The sequence below is a fragment of the Penicillium pulvis genome (genome assembly GCF_028828015.1).
Source record: "Penicillium pulvis strain IBT 33274 chromosome Unknown scaffold_8_segment0_segment0, whole genome shotgun sequence".
Taxonomy (NCBI): domain Eukaryota; kingdom Fungi; phylum Ascomycota; class Eurotiomycetes; order Eurotiales; family Aspergillaceae; genus Penicillium; species Penicillium pulvis.
In genome coordinates this window covers 4,771,043-4,790,727 of record NW_026643080.1, presented here as the reverse complement: position 1 = coordinate 4,790,727, position 19,685 = coordinate 4,771,043, and the positions used below count along the sequence as shown (strand labels likewise).

The following is a 19,685-nucleotide window of genomic DNA, read 5'->3' as shown; positions in this document are numbered from 1 at the left end:
TTTTCTATACACGTCAGCATAGAGGTCTGGCCCTGGTCATCGGGGTCACCCGAGACTGGTCCGAAAGTCTTGGTACAATGCTTGTGCATTATAACTTTATCCGGTTGGATCATGAGTTGAGGGTGGAAGGCTTCGGGTTTGCTTTCTTATTGGGGAAAAGTTGAATCGTGGTAGATAGCCCCACACCGCATGTAGCCTCACGTCTGGTCTTTGCTTCCACTGTCACATCATCACGCACACTAGTTTCTCGCTACAAAAGAAGAGTGATGCATTTCAAATCAGCTCATATTCTTACAATGTACTAAAGTACAGGATGCCGCCGAATCAACAAGATAGGGCCGCAGTATGAAAAGTGTGCTTAACAAATTTCACCAAAATTATCACCATCGCCATAACGACGACGACCTCAAATCGTCAGGAAGATTGATCTCTAAAACGCTGGTTTCAAATAATGTTCGTCTTTTTGAGCTTTCTCTAAAAACCATCACTAGATGCATTGCAATCGCATACCTCTTTCGATACCAAGCAATCGAGGGCCAATCTCGGTTCTTTATCGCTAGTACGTTTACGATTGAAAGGAGCGGCCAGCCTATATCCCTGAGTTTTCCTAGCGATCGAACATCTACTTGATCGTATAAGCCGCTAGTACTATCTCTGATTGGTTAGATCCACTTCGGGTATGGCACCACTAAGTTCGCCAGCCAACACGCCAAAACTCAATTTTTCCATAGCTTGTTTGGCCCACAACGCCGGAATAATTCATGAGAGCGAGTACCTGGAATTTTTTTCCCCATCTGCATTCCCTATAATAAGAAAAACGTTCAAGTACGCCTTGCACTTCGAGCACAGAATATGAAAAACTGGGGGAATGGGTCCTTGCAAACCCGCCTGATTGTGGATCTCCTAAATTTAGCTTAAGCGATTTTTAGCTCTCGATCTCCAGCATACATGTGGGATAGGCTACATGTACAATTTCATCAATCCTGCCCCATGGAGGTTGGTGAAATCACGGTCATTGCTTTTTCATTAGATCAATGAGGAATCGTTCTTCTTTGGTAGGCTCGGGACATATTTATTCATCGTCGGCCTGTAAGGTGGAGGGTTAGATGAGCTCTAATCACTCCACTACCTATTGTTCCAAGCACCTGAGTTCTGGAGTTGAGCATATCAACAGCTCGGCTAATTCCAAAGCTTGAGCTGGAAAGACTCTATCTCAATTTGTGAATGAAATCTTGGAACTGATTTAATTCAAGTGAACGCAGAGACATATATCGTGAGCGGTAGTAATGGGGACCAAGTATGGGACCTAGAAATATAAACATCTGGCCTAACAATGAATTTTGATCGCCCCAACCTTGAATTATGGTGGTAGCCTGAAAACTATTCAAAGTTTGATTCATGAACTCTCCTTACAATTTCCAAGGTTGGATCTTGCCGTTGTCTTCTCAATAACCTTCGAAGTCGATTTGCGCGTATGTATGAGCACCACCCTGACTCGTCGAGGTCACAGATCATTCCAAGGCTAGCATATAATTTAATTGTTGGATATGACGGGACAAACATTGTTTAAAATAATGGTCCAAATTTAGATATAAATATTAACAGCCCTGGAGAGATATACCTGCAATCACCCGTAGATGGTCCTCTCCATCCCGAACGATGATATCTCGAGGTCGATTTAATAAGTGACAAGTAACAACCACGGAAGTCCATTGCCTCCTTTCTCTTCCCAGCTCTCCAAGACTCCCTCCCGCGGTCGTTTTTTTTTTTTTTTTTTTTATAAGCACTGCCTAGATATTGGATCTGGCAGGTACTGTTAGAAACACCTCGATGGAGAGACTGACCGACAGGCCTAGTGTGGTTGGGCCTGCGCTGAAAAATGAAACCTACCGAAGTAAGTAGAAGATTTAACATCCACATGTGCACCTAGGCGGCATAGAATCTTCAAATAAGTCCCAGCTGGTAGAGGAGATATGTTAACTAGTGGGGCTAATGACCTAGGTACTGTCCGAGGCTTGTTCGAGTTTACAACTACTATTACGCATGGTCGTTCTCAAGGGGCCAAGAGGACGGGTGGCATGAGAGCAGTCTCGCGAGAGGTAGAAAAAGCATGTAGAAGGAAGAATCTGTCATTGTGTTTTGAGCACAAGTCACAGTATACTGCAATATTCCCTGGTGCCTCTGTTCCTCGCAGATGTCTGATCTCCTACCACCCCATGAGTAATGCAGTATCAAGCCTTCTAGATACCACACACCGAGCCCTGAGATTACCGAAATTGGCAAAGAATCCTGGCCCACTGAACAGACTGCTGTGTGAGAAACAAAATCCAGGTAGAAGATGGAAGAAAAAAGAATATTTTTCATTTGGCATTCATCGCAATGCGCCTGGTTTCAGAAACGTTGATCCAGAAAAATGGTAGATTGGGGCCCTTTTTTATGTAGAGTCCTTCAATATCAACACACCCGCGCCGTTATACCACCATTGCAATATGAACCTAGACCCTCCCTCATACGTAAGAGATATCCCTTAAGCCTTGTTCTGGACGGCCTCACGACCCTTGGCGATGCGCGCAAGGAGGGCCTCACGGTCCTTGTCGATGTGCAGGTTGGTGATGACCAGGTTGGAGGCGGACAGACCGATGGGGACGGACTGGCCGTTGGTCTTCTCGCGGACGACACGCTCAACGTGAACGACGTACTTCAGACGGTAGACGGAGGTGATGCGGCCCTCACGGCCCTTCTGGGAACCACGGGCAATGGTGACGGTGTCGTTAACGCGGAGGGGAACAGCGCGGACCTGTAGAGTAGAACCCTGTTAGAATTTGATGTTTTTCGAGAAGATCCCTTCAATTTCAAGCTGGGCCTTTAAATGTCGAATTTGTGCATTTTTTCGAAGCCCTCCAACTCGGCCAGATCAAATTCAATTCGGCGGGTGAACGTACGTTGTACTTCTTTCTCAACTCAGCGGAGAGAGGAGCGGACATGCGAACGCGGCGCTCGCTGGAGGGGGCAGAGAAGTGAGCCTTGCGAGACTTGCTCCGCGAAGAGGCGAGACCTGTATTCATTTCGTTAGAATTGGGGATGGCGAGGATCGAATTGCGATGGCGAGAATGTACGCACCCTGGTTGCGAACAGTCATCTTGATGGTCGTGAATGGGCTCAAGGGAACGGGTTGTCGTTGGTCGTCGGAGAAGAAAGACTCTTTTAGGAGCGTGAATATTGGAGGTGGATGTGGGTTGTGCGTCACATGATTTTCCGCTTGGGTTAGCCCTCGAGCCCTGGTTTCTCACGTGCCATTGGCTGACATGAAAGACCCACTTCGCCCACTGTCCACTTACCTAATCACACCAGACACAAATTCGTTATCGATAAGAATCCATGTCTTATCGAGATTCTGGGCTTATCAGCAAGAATATTGACTACTGATCTGTGTTTCTTGTGTGCATCTAGTTAATTGATGTGGTTATTGCACTAAGAGTCAAATGTGTCCAAGGAACAATTTTATATTTGTTTTGTATTTTTATTAATTACTTCTTATTCTTCAAGTTGCTCAGTTTATTTTGGAGTTCACGACATCAAGTATCAAAAATGGAGTGAAAGAGAAAATTTTGCTTGGTAGAACGATTCTATGCTACAGTACAACATGGTATGAAAATTTCGAGATCTCGATGTTAGATGGTCAAAGTAGAAACAGGTAATATAAATCACTCAAAATCCCAGGGCATAGCCCGGCAGGTCAGAGATCAGATGAAGAAAGAAAGTTGGATAAATCGTAATGTGACATGGAAAAAAACAAACTCCTGCATGGCAATGGCATGTAGAGATATTAAGATCTTACATAGAAGACCAAGTGGTATCTTACATCAGGAAAGCGGACAGGAGGACGGCAAAGGCCACTCCGAAGAAATTAACCATGTCCGAGCGAGATCCAGCGGCGTTGTATGCCGGGGCAGCACCTTGGGATATGGCACTGGCGGTTGCCGAGCTGCCGGAGACAACGCTCGTGGTAGCAGGGTGGAAAACAAACGACGGAGTCTGGCTGGAGGTGCGAAGAGCGGCAACTCCAGTGACCAGAGCAGTGGAAGCCGGGTGACCGGAGATCACACCGACGGACCCACTAGCGGGGGGCTGAGGCACGCCACTAGGGCTAGATCCCTCACCTTGTCCGGCCGGGGCACCTGTAGCCCATGTCAAGGTGACTGTCTCAACGGAAGTAGCGACAGTGTACGCTCCACTAGGGCTAGATCCCTCGCCCTGTCCAGCACCCTGGCCAGCAGATGCACCTGAGCCCCATGTGGAAGTAGCTGTCTCGACAGCAGCCGGGGCAGTGTATGGCACAGTCACAACGACAGAGGAGCCAGTCTCGCCGCATGTATCACAGAAAGAGACAGTGGTGGTCCAGGTCTCGGTCCATACCTCCGTCACGGGCACGATGGCAGTCTCGGTGGTGGCCGCGGCGGTTGTCGTGGGGTTCGGCAGAGTCAGAGTCACAGTCGTGGGAGTAGCAGCACAGTGGGTGCAGACAGTCACAGTAGTGTGCCAGCCCTCAGGAACGGTGGCAGTAGTGGTGACAGCCCCCGATGGAGGGTTGGTGGCGGTAGCAGTGGCTGCGGTCTCAGGGCAATAATATGTGGTAATCGTGGTGGTGATGGTGGTGAAACCAGTAGGGCAGATATCCGTGTACGAGGTGACAATAACAGTTGTGATTGTCTCCGGGGACGAAGTGGGAGCCGGGGTCACTGAAGGAGAGGCAGTGATGGTAGCTGTCTTCGTAGAACCTTCACCTCCGCTTGGGTGCGACAGATGAGTTCCGCTAACGGTAGAAGTAGATCCAGCAGCGCCGGTACCGACCGATTCACCAGAAGTGAGGGTTGCACTCCAGGTAGATCCAGTAGAGGAGGCCGTCGAAGCATCAAAGGTGGATGTGGTAGCATCAGAAGAGGGACCAGAGCCACCCGAGCCACCAGTGCTGGTTGTGGCAGCACCAGAAGAGGCACCAGAATCACCAGTGCTAGAGGTAGAAACACCCGCGGCACCCGATGCACCAGAGCTGGAGGCAGCAACGCCAGAAGAGGCAGCTGAAGAACCAGCACTGGATGTAGTCGCACCAGACGGGACACCCGAAGCACCAGTGCTAGTAGCCGCAACGCCAGAAGAAGCAGTTGAAGCACCAACGCTGGACGCAACAACACCAGAGCTAGAGGAAGCAACTGATGAAGAGGCCTCCAGGCTCGAGCTAGAAACACCCGCGGATGTCGACTGCTTAGTGGGAACGACTGGAGTACGCGAGGGAACAGGAGAACGGATGGGCTTCGAGGTAGAAGCCACGCTCGGCTCCGACGAGGGGCCCACGGGTGCAACGGTCGAAGAAGATAGAGAGGGGCTTCCAGAACCTGAGGGCTTCACGGACGAGCTCGCGTGACCAGACTGAGAAAGAGAGCCAGATGGTCCGACGGACGGGGAAGAAGCTGGAACCGAAGTGTGAGCTGCCACGGGAGAACTAGATTGAGAGCCTGACTGGGTCGATTGAGCCGGGGCAGTCGAGCTAGAAATTGGCTTGCTGGAGCGGGTCACAGAGCCGGAAGGAGTAGCTGAGCTCGAAGGAGTAGCAACACTGGAGGGAACCACAGAGCCGGAGGGGGTAGCGATGCTGGAGGGAGTAGCGATGCTGGAGGGAGTAGCGATGCTGGAGGGAGTAGCAACGCTGGAGGGAACCACAGAGCCGGAGGGGGTCACAGAGCTAGAGGGAGTCACAGCGCTGGAGGGAGTAGCAGAGCTCGAAGGAGTAGCAACACTGGAGGGAGTCACAGAGCTGGAGGGAGTCACAGAGCTGGAGGGAGTCACAGAGCTGGAGGGAGTCACAGAGCTGGAGGGAGTCACAGAGCTGGAGGGAGTCACAGAGCTGGAGGGGGTAGCAACACTGGAGGGAGTCACAGCGCTGGAGGGAGTCACAGAGCTGGAGGGGGTAGCAACACTGGAGGGAGTCACAGAGCTGGAGGCGGTAGCAATGCTGGAAGGAGTAGCAGAGCTAGAGGGAGTCACAGCGCTGGAGGGAGTAGCAGAGCTCGAAGGAGTGGCAACACTGGAGGGAGTCACAGAGCTGGAGGCGGTAGCAATGCTAGATGGGGTCACCGAGGTAGGCAACGCGGTCGGTGTCACAATGGGGGTAACAGTGGGCGTTGGTGTAGGAGTTGGTGTAGGAAGAGGAGCATAGTAGTATAGAACCTCCTTCATCTGCTCCATGTAGGTCAATCCCTGAGCATCAACATTATTTTCGGCGGCGGTAGCCTCCCACAACATGATACCACCGAAGGTATCAGGATACAGGATCATGTACCTTCCAACCAATTCGGTGACTTGATCCTCCGTCAGGTAGTAAGCGCTGGTAGGGTCTGCAGGCAGTCCAATATATAGCTTGGCAGAAGGATTGGCACTGGCTAGAACAACAGCCACCCATGCATCGAAGTTGAAACCGCCTACGAGATTGAAGTAGGACACAGCAGAGCAGGATGGGGTGTTGTAGAACTGAACCCAAATGAAATCGAAGGCGGCATGGTCGATCGCATAGCCGAGCTGCGCATCGGGGATTTCACACTGAGGCGCACCTGAAATGTAATAGTTCTCCTCGGGGTAGTTGGCATAATGCTCGCGGAAGCGGGTGATCATGGAACCATATCCTATGGTTGTTAGTTTAGGGCCGTGATGGCTGCAATGGGATCATCCGAACATACCGTGACCGCCATCAGACTCGACATCGAAATCGAATCCATCGACAGTATTATTTTCGAACGGACGGGGAAACCCTCTGCGACAGCAGAGGCATTATAAGGACCGAACGAGTACCACAGGAAATCCGCGAACCACAAGGCAGTCTCATGGTCTAGGACACCAGTGGTGGCACCCTCTCCACCAAGAGAAAGTAGAACAGTCTTTCCCATAGCCTTACAGGTGGGAATATCTTCCCAGATCTGGTGGCATCCTTCAAGAAGTTCTGTACCTGGGTAGACTGTTCCATCACATTGATTACCGAAGTTGGAGCCGGGCCAATCTCCAACGGCCTGGGGGAAGACATTGATGAAGCCCAGGATGATGATATCCAACGTAGACTCCTGGCAGAAATGGCTCAGACGATCCTGATTAGAACCTTGACCCTGTATCAAGAGTATTAGAGTATGATCAAGAAGCTTAAGACAAAGTGGCGTACCCAGTAGACCGCGACGTTGGACTTGAGCTCCACATCCAAGGCAAAAGCAGCCGACACAAAAGTGGACAGCGCCGCCGATGCAGCGGCGAGAACCTTCATACCAACCATTTTGAAAACTGAATGTAGAATAATTAGGCTTAAAGAAGCAGCCTGGTGTTAAATGAATGGGAATGGCTATTTGCCAATGTTCAACGAACGAAAGGACGCAGACAAACGTCTGCTCGGGCTAGTCACTCAAGGAAAGGGAGTGGGAAAGAAAATTGAGAGCCTGGATAGATGGAAACAGGAGACCTAGCATTAAAAGGAACATCTCTCTCACTTGCCAGGCAGCATTACGGGGTACCTGGTACGGAACCACCGAGCCCAGTGTAATTTGCACTAGCTGACTGGTTTCGGCTAATGAATGTACGTATGGAGTCATGCCTGGCCACTGGTGTATTCAAGGTTCCTGGTTTTGTTCTTTAGTTCTACTTGGGCTCCACATGTCATGCTTGGCATATTAAAAGACTGAAATATTTGCTTTCTGGAGCCTTGTAGCCTGGGAGTCCTCATGCCTCATAGTCCTCCACATGAAAAAACTCCCATGACAGCGGATACCAGCTTCTTTTTGTGTAAAACAACATGGGATTACAGGTCACGGACGAACAGAATAGTTTGGACAAAACAGCCGAACAAACCACAAACCACACACGGGCATGACATTCAGAGCCGCATAGGATTCGCTGCCAAGAGACCCTCGCTCAGGGTCCGGGCACCCATACCCAATCCAGATGGAGGGGGGAGATAACCGATGCTTTTTCAACCAATCATAATCTCCTAAAACCCCCACTACAAGGATCTAGTTACTAGCGTAAACAATTGCCTCCAGATTCCCAGTTCCTGGACCCTTCTTCCGTCACCAAAGTCCTGGATTTTACTAGGATGTACGTTATACCTCGGAAGGATTTTTTTTTTTTCCCTTCAGGAAATTCTAGCGGCTAAGATTAAAACAGAAAACAAAGAAATAATGAAGCTAGTGGGAAATTAAATGGCATAGAAGCATGCAAGCGAAGGTACGCTATACTTAGTGCGGGCGCTAGTCTGCCAGGGACACCAATCACTGTCAATCGTCGAAACAAAGGATTTCAACCGGTACGACCGGCACCAACCGGATCATCGCACCGTTTGCCATCGCTTAGACAAGTTCGTTTTTAGCCCCAAATCCCCAATTTCCTGGTCCCGTAGATTACCACCGAACACTACTACCCTAATCTTGTGGCTAACTTGCCCTTCACCGAGCTGATCTGTTTATTTATTTATCTCCGAGGGTGCAGCTCGAATGATTTCACTGTTCCTTGGTAGAAAAATAACAATAAGCCTCGACCTTGCCCCTCAGGTTCCAAGGTTCTGACTTCACTCGCTCTTCTTTCCTAAAACAGTATGGCATAGGTGGATGGAGGCAAACTCGGAGAGAACGGACCCCTACCGATCCAGTCTCCACGTGAATCTGCCGATAAGGCTCCTACGAGAACCTGTCCTATGACCTGTGCCCAGCTCTGAGTTTCCTAAAATGGGAAAGTGCACTTAGTTTACCCCCGAGCCACGGAGCTTGGTCAATAGTCTAGACTAAAGGACCCTCCCGATGCCCACCGGGCCGCTCCTGCCATCGTTTCTGCGCCAATGGCCCAATTCAGAAAATCGTGTTTTTCCGTTAAATAGAGCTTGTGTGCATAGTCAATTTCTTTTGTCCGAATTATGCCAGACTCCGTTAAAAAAAAATCTTGTACTGTGGAACCAGGGTCCGTCTTCGGGGCCGACAAATCTAGTCACAAAAAAGCAAAAATAAAATAAAAAACCCCCTCGATTATTACCCTGGAATTTTTGCTCCGTACTTGCAGCTAAGATGACGAGAACCTTGGAATGCCAACGTGGCTTAATGCTAGCCACGTTCTTGATACGAATAAACCCCATCGGATACCAGTTTCTATAACAATTTTTCTTATTTTTCTCATGGGAGCAACCTAACATCTTTCGAATAAAACTAATTGATGGGTTCATCTTATGAGACAGTAGTCAATAGTTTGAAGCCCAATATCAAATTAAACCCTGACTCAGGTGCCGATGCTCAGGGTTCAGGAGGGATCGGAATTACTTTCGCCGACATTCAGGGATGAGACCCTTTTTTAGATGCAGGTCAAAAATCCGCAGTCTAAAGCCACAGCCCAACTACAAGAAATAGGCGAATCAAACTCTCAGAATGCTAGGCCTGAAGGCGCCTCATTCTCCGAGGTCGCCCCACAAGTGAGGGGAGTTCATCTCCACCTCCAGTACCTCTCTCTCAACGGGAGAAAAACAACAGCGGCACCAAGCGACTGAAAAACAGCCTCAACGCCACCAACTCAGGCACCAAAATGACTGAACCAGTAGAGACCCTAAGCACGGGCTCAGCCTTCTATGTCCCCCCAAAGGGCCGCATGGTCCTCGGCGAAGGCGTCATCTATCGAGCTAGCGATTCCACCCTGCACTGGTTTGATTGTCTCTCTTCCCCAGCCGAACTATACATTCTCCCAGTCGATCCCGAGACAGGATCTGCCACTGGGCCGGCCCGTATCCTTCCACTCTCAGACAGTGTGACCGTTGCTGCGTTTCGTCAGAATAAATCGCGCAGCTACATCGCGGCCTATTACCAAGGCGTATGCTTTTTAGATGAGGAGACCGGGAAATTAGAGGTGGCTTGTGAGATTATCCCGTCCTCAGAGCGGAGTCAATGCCGGTTCAATGATGGCGGTGTCGATGCAGCTGGACGGTTCTGGTTAGCGGAGAATGATCTTACAGCCACTGCTTTCCCCCCTGGAAAACTACCTGCCGATTATGGGGTTCCCAAGGGGCGTCTGTGGAGATATGACCCCGATGGAAGCTTGCACATGATGCTGCCTGGGGGACTTATCTGTGGAAATGGCGTTAAATGGAGTCCGGATAATCGGACGAGTAAGTGGCCCGCTTCACTGCTCTTTCTGGTTGTAAGATAGCGTGGCAGTGGGCTTACTAGTGCAGTGTACCTGAATGACTCCGTCGGGATGAAAATCACGGCGCTTGACTTTGATCTTGGCACGGGGAGTATTTCAAACCCGCGAACCCTTATTGACTTTCAAGGGGCGGGCGGGGAACCGGATGGAATGGTTCTAGAGTGCGTTCTTCCATTACAAACCATTTTGAACAAGCCTTGTTAACTCGGGTGGCAGTGCGGACGGTAATTTGTGGGTGGCAGTCTATGGAACCAGTCATATCATGGTCTTCACGCCACAGGGCAAGCTCTTGAAACAAATAGCACTGCCAGCGATGTATCCAACCTGTCCAACATGGGGAGGCAAGAGCCAGGACATCCTATACATCACTACTGCTAAAGACCGCACAGATACTCCAGATCCAAATGATGAGGGTGGGTATATGTATATGGCTTGCATCGATAAGGTGAAAGGTCAGGTCAAGCATGAGTTTCGAGGTTGATCCAACGCATGCTTGTTGTATAAATGCGGGAAGCTTCGTACTTGACAAATAGTCTTCCGCCAACATTGAATGAACGTGCAAGTGGAATGATTCGGGAGTAAAATAGGTTCATTAGGAGTTTGAAACAACCCCATTTCTCAATGTCCAAGGTTGCAATTTGCCTGAATAACTCGCTAAAGTACATCCATGGATGGAAGGTGTGTTGCAAAGCTCATTTGCATCCACAGGATATCAATCCACTACCCTTGTTTCTCTTACTACACCCTATATTGAGCTAGAGTTGAAATCAATTTGATCATTGGACTGAGCGGGTCTTGAAATAACATTAGATGCATGTAGGGGAAAAAACAGTTTTGGAGACGGACCCGTACATGCGCCTTCGTGGTGATATTTGTGCAATTTCCCACTTTGGAAGGAGAGATATATATTACTAACATTCTCGATAAATTTTAACACCTCAAAGCAAGGTTGTCATTCTAATTCATTTTATTATCTCTGGCTGGTCTAATAAAACTAGCGTTGAAGTAAAACATAAGTTGACGCGATGAAAGAATAGTTGGCATACCACATCAGAGACAGTAGGTGAGTTTATGTGCGGGCCGAAGTGGTCAAGTATGAGGCTCCTGGATGCTTTATCTCCCTCGCGGTCGACAGGAGCACCCCTCCGTTCACGTGGTTAGATTTTCTAAAATCGCGGCGATAGATAACATTGAAAAGATTATGATAGATGGGTTGTGAAATATTAATGATCGCAAAATTTGAATGTTGTTGGCGTTGTAGTAAAAAGGAGCAAATTGATGTAGTTGATCCGCACGTCATCGAGGGATGGGTGTGCTCCCTACCACGTACACAACGCCAATTACACGGCCCTTCACTCCCTCGATGAGCAACACCGCCTAAACTTAATGGGAAATTTGACAGTTCTCACAGGAATCTGGGAAGACTCGGAGATTTTAACAGGGGGCTTAACCAGAACTGACGTCGAATACTCTCGATCTGCAGGGATGGAGTCATTAAGCGTGTCCTCCAGAACCACCCTGCCACTGGATTGGGCAACAGGAGGGCCTCCTACTCAAACATTCCAGTCGATCCGCAGATTGATTACTTGTTCCAAATGAAATGAAGACTATGGTCGCGGTTGGGATTCTTTCCATGCCGGCCCCTCGGGAGGCACATTCCACCCCTCCACAGTCTTTTCGCGTCGACGCGCCATGGGGCCTATGCCAATCCATTTAATTCCCTTTTAGTCCTGCAATACTTCTTTGGTCTCTCCACCTGCCACTCACCGTTAATGAACTGCTAAACTAGCCGCGCCTGGATTGCACGGCTATCCGACGTGTTTCTACTTCGCGCCTCTTTACTCTCGGATACGACTCTTCGATCCATCGGATCTGGTATTTGATCGTCCAGGCGACATTGGAAAGGCTGCAGAGCAGCTTGGGTATCCTCACGATGGCATCTGGATTCTCGCCGGCACCGCGCAAAGAGGGCACTTGGACTAAATTGGTTATATTTGCGGCCATATACTGTTTGATTCTCGAGTCAATTCTTCAGATGGTTTTGGTGCTTTACCTCTACGGCAATGCAACGGTCGATTCAAAGATGACTACCAGTCTGATCTTGGCTCTGGTGTCGGTATGTTCGATAAATCTATCTTTATACCCGCCGATTACTGATTGAACTGCAGTCGATTCTTTCGATCCCATTGATCTCGCTCCAGAGCCTTGTCGCCTGGCAATACAACAACATTGGAGGATTTGGAGAACAGAAAACAGTATTGCATAATGTCTGCACCTACGTGTTGAGACTGGATCTTATGATGTGGCTCGCAGCCAGTGTCTCCGGTCTGGTGGTTGCCGTCCAACAAGTGTACTGTCTACCTGAAGGGACACACGCCACATTCTGGCGAGTAGGTGCCAGCTGTGCATTCCACCGAGCTACCGTGATAGTGTCTGTTGTGTCACTGTAAGTCAACCAGATCTAGCTTCCAGGGGGGTTTGGACTAACAAGAACGTTGCAGAGTCACTGTATGCACTATGTATTGCGCAAGAGAACTATGCGATCGACCATACGACGTTTCCATTATTGGAATCTATAGACGCCAACTGACAGTGAAGAATGGCAGCATTCTCTCTGGCAACAGCTGGGATAGTGACGAGACCCTCAGAAATGAGATTCTGAATCTTTGTCGCCAACACGATGGAAAAGCCGGTGGAGAGCCATGGTCTGTGGATCCCTTGGCCAACAAAGTCAGATGTCATCCTAGTATTCGACACCCAGCCCCTGTCCGTCTGCGGCCACAGCTCCGAGTCAACACTGACCCTGGCTCAGAATATGGTGATATCACTACAGCTACAACTATATCGCCAGATGATACCTTGCGTACCTCTCCAGGGGCACTATCATTGTCTAGTGATTTCTTCCCTATCTCGCGAACGTCGACTGTCATGACATCCCAGACTACTGGCGAATCACGAAATCTTCTCTCAGACTTTCCTGTGCCCAAAGTGCCGACTATCCCAAAGCAATTCACAAACCACAAAAGGGGAAAGTCGTCTCTATCTTCCTTGAAGCGCTTCTTCCCCAAGACCTTCGGAATTTCAGTTCCCTTGTCCTCAGACCCCCAGATCCGTGCATTGGCAGATCCAAACGCCGCATCAGATGTCGAGAAACAAGTGGTGACACCGTCAACCAGAAGTGATCCTCCTGAAGTGGCTCCTTCCAGTGACGCCGCACACTCGACAAACGACATTAGCAAATCACCAACCACAAAACCAGAAGGCCACACGCGCACAATGACAATGAACTCTGCCGACGCCCCAGAAGTAGTAGTTCAAAAGCCCGAGCCTAAAGTCCGTCGCTCCCAAACAGCAACAGCAGGCTTCGCACCACACCAAATCTCCATTCACCACCCCCACCACCCAAACTACACTCCAGGCCCACCAATGCCATCCCAAACCAACACCCGGAAATACTCCCAATCCTGCAGACAAAACTCCGCCATGCACCCCCTTCATGTCGAACCCGTCAGACGCAGCAGCTCTCGCCAGACCAACGGCATGCCCCATCCCCATCCCGTCCGCAGCACCACCTACCAATTCGATCAGCCCATTCCCCGCCACACTCAAAGCCAGTACCATCCACAGTTCATTGCACCACCAGCTCGCTGGGCTAGTCTGCACACATTTGATCCCAACCGAGTGATGGCCGTTCCGCGCAGGAATGACGTCGAAGTTATTTACCCCAGTACTCGCCGGCCGCGAAGCAATACACATGGAGGAGCGAGTGGGCCACTGAGCTGTATCCTTGAGTCGAGCTCTACGCCGCGTGCTTCGGCTGATGATATGCGGATGGCTGCTGCGAAATCTGAGCAGACACGCAATGTCATTGATGGAATGACCTACCGGGGTGCTAATCGGACTAGTTTGAGTTTCTATTAGATTGAGCTGAGGCTTGATTACTGTTGTCTGCTGGCCAGATTTTTATACTGCTTTCTTCTCGTTGGATTGAACCGTCTGGTTATATTGGGATATTGTATGATGGGCTGGAATGGTGGTCCTTTGATTTAATAGCGTGCTTGTGACCTTTGTACTTGATATTGATGCTCAGATACCATATACCAGACACGCTTTAGTAATAAAAACAATTTGATTTGGAAACACTGTCAATTTCATAAGCTTGACTCATAAAGGCAATAAATGGCCACTCTCAATGTCGCAGACATGATCGAACAAGCGGAACGGGAGATTGAAGCAGAAGAAGGGCATCGTGTAGTCAACTTCGATCATCACTTTTGTTCAGTCTGGCATTCCACCAACAACACTTGAGACTTGAGTGGATTCAGACTGAAATTGCATCCGAGATCAATTCCAGAAGTTCTTCTAGGCTTTTTCTAATTTCATGTCGTTGTTCGGGGTCCTCCCGCTTTGAGATGCCTAGGGCTGGTTTACCTCAGCAAAGTTCAAAAAGCCAAATAATGCAGCCATTTCAGACTGCATGATTATACACAAAATCCTGCTCAAACAAAAGCAAACCATGTGGTATCATCTCCCTCCAAATCACTATATTATAATCATCTAGTAAGATAATTCAATGTCTATTTTAACAGCTCGAAATATGCTACAAACGCATCAAAATGAAAAGAAACAGCAGGCACAGGCTCACAACGCTAAACTAAAGATCAAGCATCAGCTGGTTCGCCTGATCTTCAGGCAAACCTTGTGATGATTCTAACATAAGCCGATCTCTCAAAGCAAATGCCTCCTTCTCTCTCCTCAATTTATTAAGTTCGTTAGAGACATCTCTCGGCAAAAACAAAGCACTTGGCTGCTCCAGCTTGAGAAAAGTCACAATATCTTTCGTCTTGACACCAATAGCATCCAAATGTTTAACATGTCTCCGCTGTTCAGGCGTAAGCCGACGAGCAGCCGGATGAGCAGCCATATCCTCATCAGCAGGATGATTATGAAATGCATGCTTGATCTGCAACTCCCATGTATCAGTATCCTTCGCCTGTTTTGCATAAAGCTTAAAAGGACAGCCGCATTTTCTGGAGGCTTTGAGCCGCCTTCGGATACAGGGAGAGTCAGGGCCCATGGCCCTCTGTAAACCTCCTCGATCACAACCGATGTAGAGGCGTGTTTGTAGTTGGGTGGATTTTTGAATGGCTATCGCATAGCCTTTGGAAAAAGCGTGTTTGCGGATGTGGTCAAGCATCTTTTCTTTACCCAAGAAAATTCCCTCAGCTGGTGGCTCGAGACGATGCTCCTGCGGTATATCTTCTAGCTGAGCTAAGGCGGCTTGATCCTTTGTATTTGAGGTTTGTTCAGCCGGGGTCTGAGGAATATAAACACGAGAATTAAATGAATTTTGTGTGAAAGGCTCCATTTTTCAATATAATTCCTGGAAACACGGTTTGAATTAGACCCCACCTGGGTTTGGAGAAGGAATCAATAGTACTGGTGAAAAGAAAAGTGACTGTTGTTTGCCATGGGGTTTCAAACCACGTGACTGACGAGAGATATCCCAGCCTCAGGAGCGTTCAAAAGACCACGTGACTGATTCAACAACTATCGGATTCCAGTCAACCGAACATTTCGGGCATCAGATATAACCAAAACATTATTTCAGACGAGAATATACGGCAGTTGCTCTCTATTTAATCCAAAATGAGGTTTGATTTAGAGAACAAGAGAAAAATATGAGTAATAAAGATTCATTGTACATTCCAAACCCATACTCCTTTACTCCGAAACCAATAATTTAAACCCCAGAATGCAATTGCTAATACAGAATCAAGACGGATCAAAGCCATGATGTGACCCGAAATACCAAAGGTTAGAATTATGCCTTCCTCTCCCCACTCTTGGACCGGCTCTTCGTGTACTTGTACCGATACGCTTGACCCTGCTTCGTCTCCTTATCTCCTTCACGACGACGATTTTCCTTCCCTTCAGCAAGAACACCAGGGCCAGGACCCATCTCTTTCTCACCCCAGTACATCATCAATGCTTTAGCCATACGATCGCGCTCCTTGAGAAGGAGGTCTACGCGACGCTCCCACTCCCGTTCTCGCTTGTCAACAGACATGGCAATGCGTTGGTCAATTGCAACGGCAGTTTCATCCTTAGCCGCAATGACGGCTTCCAGACGCCTGACTTCTGATTTGAAAGACTTGCGCAGTTGAGATTCTTGTGTGGATACTGAGGTGCGCAAGGTAGTGAGATCGACACGAAGATTAGCCTCGCGTTCTTCAGCGGCCGTAAGAAGGTCGCGGATCTTGCGCATGGACTCGGCGTGTGATGAGCGGAGGGTTGATACAGCGGTAGAGTGCGCTGTTTGAAGGCTTTTGATCTGCGCTTGGTGGGCCTCTTCCATGGCAGCCGTGTTCGGAACGCTTTGTTGCTCGTTGATAGCAGGTTTTGGCGGCGATGAAGGTGGGTTAGGAGGCTGACGACTTGCCTCCTCTTGTAGACGGGCGATGGTTTCGAGGCATTCGGCGTGCTCTTCTTGTGTCCGTGTTAGGTCGTGTTGGGTCTTGTTGAGGGTCGTAGTCAGCTCTTCCACGCGGGTGGCAAGGCGGAGGTTCTCAGATTCGATGGTTTTGATGAGAGCTTGCGTTTCCATTGCTTGTTCTCGGAGGCGGTTGGCTTCAACTTCTGCGGCCTTCTGAGCCGCTGTAGCGTCCTGAAGCTCTTGCTGGAACCTGGCGATTTCGTCGCCCATATTGTGCACATTCGTATTCACTGGGAATTTACCTTGCACAGGAGATGCAAGGTCCAGTTCAGGCTCCGGAGGACCAAGGTCCTTGATCAGGTCCAGGATCTCACTATAAGTACTGCGACTGCTCATGGGCAGATCTGCAGCCACAGCTTTCAAAGCAGTCTCTTGTGCTTCCACCTGGGACTGGACGCGAGAGAGATCGGCCTCAAGAGATTGATTCCTCTCTTCTAGGGGCTGGTTCTTGATTTCGAGGTTGGTTAGGCGATCCTCAAGGGCTTCATAATCGGCATTCACGCGATCTAGCTCGGTTTCCAATTTCTCATTCTCAAGAGCCTGGTCGTCAAGATCCGCCTTGAAGCGATCGATCTCAGCGTTCTTCTCACGAAGCAGTACTTCCTTGGCGAGGGTAACATCCCTCAATTTTGCAAGAGTCTCATCCAAGGTCGCGTCGCGTTGCTTCACTTGCTCTTGGGTGAGACTGAGTTGCTGTCGTAGATGGGCGATTGTCTCCAGTCGCTCCGTATCCAAGGAACTCTGCGAATCCTTGTTCTGGAGTTGTTTTTGCATATCACGAATGTCCTGTTGAATTGAGCCAAAGTCCGGAGGTTGCGGAATTGCTTGCTGAAGCTTTTCATGCTCAGCGGCCTGCTTTTGTAATGACAGAACCCGTTCACGAAGCAATGCCGATTCGGCTTCTTTGGCCCCCAACTCCTCGATCTGATCATTCTTGTGTTGGAGCTCTACCTGCAAATGCCGAATTTGCTCGCCAGCCGAGGCCGCTTCCAACAAATGGTCGCGATTCTGAAGAAGCTGGTCATCTCTGTCCTGTGCCTCTTCTTCAAGTTGTGCGATGCGTTCTTGCAAGCGCTCTTCTCGTTCTAGCGCCTCGTCTCTCGAGGCATCGGACATCTTGCGAGATGATGGGGATCCCGGGCTTGGGAGTCCATCATTAGAGTCTACCTCGTCAATACCATCAAGGTGAGTCGAGTCTTTAGCGAGGGCACTGGTCCTGTGCAACATATGCGACGGAGTGGACATATCCACTGGCGGTCCAAATTCACTGTCTTCCCCTAGCTCCGGCTCTTCTTCGACGACTGGCTGTTTTGATCTCAAAGAAGATCGCAATGCGGATCCGTCTGCGCTGGCCTCGTTGCTACGAGCCTTCCGCGCACTCGACATGCCTTCGCCCATCAAATATTTCTCCATGTTTGCGGTGAAGTCCTCTGGGCCACCCACGTCGGAGAGTCTTTCATCTTCGTCGTTTAGATCAGGGAGCGGCATGTCTTCTCCATCACCGAATTGACCGCTGGGGAATTGGCCGAAGTCCAAAGTGTATTCATTGAGGCGCGCATCTAGATCAGATGCAGTAGGGCTTCGTAAAGTGGAGTGATGTGAGTAATGCCGTAACTCATCCTCATCCTCATTATCTAAGTCGTGCTCGTGATCATCGTTGTGATCGTCATATTCATGTTCCGGCTCGAAGCGCTCAGAGATGGGACTTGGGGGCGATGGGCTGGACTGGTGGCGAGGTGGGGAGGAAGGCATGAAAAGGGGCGTCGCTAATGTGGACTGTCCGATGGTGTCGTGAGACGTTGGAAAAGGCGACGTGTAGCCAGAGTTGGCCATGACGGACGCGTCTCGGTGATTTGCGGCGATCGATGCGGCCGCGCGATCAACAACAGAACTTCAAATCTCAGATTGACGGTGAAGATTGAATCGCATTGCCTGCAAGCAAAGGCCGCGGGAAATTAATCAAGTAAATAACAATAAACAATGCGGGGGAAGCGAAAGATGAGGTTGAAACAACAAAAAAATGCGGGTCGCGACAAAACGATCCTTGACGCCTCAGGCAATCTGTTTACCTCGTGCCGTTTTAGGTTTAAACTCATGCATCAAAAACTATATGCTGCAATTCGATAAAGAACATACTGTCTCTCATGATAATACATATTGCTTCCTACGAATTATGCCTCATTCCTAGGTTTTCCATTCTTCATACCCGGGTGGCACTATGGGTGGTTCATGCGATTTCCATGTACGACATTTGTGAGCGGGACCGTCTCGACCAAATTTCCTAGATGCCTCCTGATACTCTTGGATTGCTTCTAACTTAGCCTGTCCGCCTTTACAGATATCACGCTGCTTTTTATTAATTCATTTCCTGAATGAAGTGCAAATTATATGCCATCATACCTGCTTCTCGGGATCCATACTCTGAAGCCCACCGAAACCTTTTCCTTTTCCACTCTTCTTCACGCGGTCAGGTGCGAGCTCTTCCAGCCTTAGATGAGGTTGATATTTAGCTTTTCCGGTATTAGAATGGTGTATATGCGATGCGGTGGCAATGGCGCGCTGGTTCCTAATTCTGATGGCACTTTGTCGAATTCGGGCGAGCGCATAGCGAGGCAATAGCAATGACATTATTTGGGATGGGAAAAGAGCAGCAGTAAAGTGACCCTTGACTCTGCTGAGTATCTAGATGACTTTAAATTCCGATAGCGTACTCTCTGGTTTATATAGTTCTTGGCCACCCTCGCCACCACCTCTACCAAAATCAGATCCAACACATTTGGGAGCATCCAAACTTTGGCGGCCTCGAGAATTTGGATCTACTTGTAATTTGCTCGGAATTGGCTCCGTGTTATTTTCAATATGATGTCATCCCAATCAGCAACGATGTTAGGCCAGGTTCTACTATAAATGTCTTTGATCAACGATCCGACACATATAAGCAATTTGCGATAGACACCCTTGTGTAGGTAAGAATCTGATG

General features: G+C 49.1%; 7 protein-coding genes across 7 annotated transcripts; 2 read left to right on the top strand and 5 right to left on the bottom strand.

Moving 5' to 3' along the window:
• Positions 1-2,527: 2,527 nt before the first annotated feature.
• N7503_011215 (60S ribosomal protein uL24) lies at positions 2,528-3,139 on the bottom strand (the record flags this gene model as incomplete). Its single annotated transcript, XM_057070761.1, has 3 exons — positions 2,528-2,797; positions 2,943-3,055; positions 3,121-3,139. The coding sequence occupies 3 exons, from the start codon at positions 3,137-3,139 to the stop codon at positions 2,528-2,530; spliced, it is 402 nt and encodes a 133-aa protein (XP_056917372.1).
• Positions 3,140-3,858: 719 nt separating this feature from the next.
• On the bottom strand, positions 3,859-7,312 carry chiA1 (class III chitinase ChiA1; the record flags this gene model as incomplete). The annotated part of the gene is made up of 4 exons (XM_057070760.1): positions 3,859-6,677; positions 6,732-6,805; positions 6,865-7,151; positions 7,205-7,312. The coding sequence occupies 4 exons, from the start codon at positions 7,310-7,312 to the stop codon at positions 3,859-3,861; spliced, it is 3,288 nt and encodes a 1,095-aa protein (XP_056917371.1).
• Positions 7,313-9,594: 2,282 nt separating this feature from the next.
• N7503_011213 (SMP-30/gluconolactonase/LRE family protein) lies at positions 9,595-10,690 on the top strand (the record flags this gene model as incomplete). Its single annotated transcript, XM_057070759.1, has 3 exons — positions 9,595-10,171; positions 10,238-10,370; positions 10,426-10,690. The coding sequence occupies 3 exons, from the start codon at positions 9,595-9,597 to the stop codon at positions 10,688-10,690; spliced, it is 975 nt and encodes a 324-aa protein (XP_056917370.1).
• Positions 10,691-12,142: 1,452 nt separating this feature from the next.
• Positions 12,143-14,130, top strand: N7503_011212 (uncharacterized protein; the record flags this gene model as incomplete). Its single annotated transcript, XM_057070758.1, has 3 exons — positions 12,143-12,325; positions 12,378-12,655; positions 12,711-14,130. 3 exons carry the CDS (start codon positions 12,143-12,145, stop codon positions 14,128-14,130), a joined length of 1,881 nt encoding a protein of 626 aa, XP_056917369.1.
• A 733-nt stretch (positions 14,131-14,863) lies between these two features.
• N7503_011211 (uncharacterized protein) lies at positions 14,864-15,577 on the bottom strand (the record flags this gene model as incomplete). Its single annotated transcript, XM_057070757.1, has 1 exon — positions 14,864-15,577. One exon carries the CDS (start codon positions 15,575-15,577, stop codon positions 14,864-14,866), a length of 714 nt encoding a protein of 237 aa, XP_056917368.1.
• A 456-nt stretch (positions 15,578-16,033) lies between these two features.
• On the bottom strand, positions 16,034-18,538 carry N7503_011210 (putative spindle pole body associated protein SnaD; the record flags this gene model as incomplete). Its single annotated transcript, XM_057070756.1, has 1 exon — positions 16,034-18,538. The coding sequence occupies one exon, from the start codon at positions 18,536-18,538 to the stop codon at positions 16,034-16,036; it is 2,505 nt and encodes an 834-aa protein (XP_056917367.1).
• Positions 18,539-19,099: 561 nt separating this feature from the next.
• N7503_011209 (uncharacterized protein) lies at positions 19,100-19,333 on the bottom strand (the record flags this gene model as incomplete). Its single annotated transcript, XM_057070755.1, has 1 exon — positions 19,100-19,333. The coding sequence occupies one exon, from the start codon at positions 19,331-19,333 to the stop codon at positions 19,100-19,102; it is 234 nt and encodes a 77-aa protein (XP_056917366.1).
• Between the last annotated feature and the right edge of the window lie 352 nt (positions 19,334-19,685).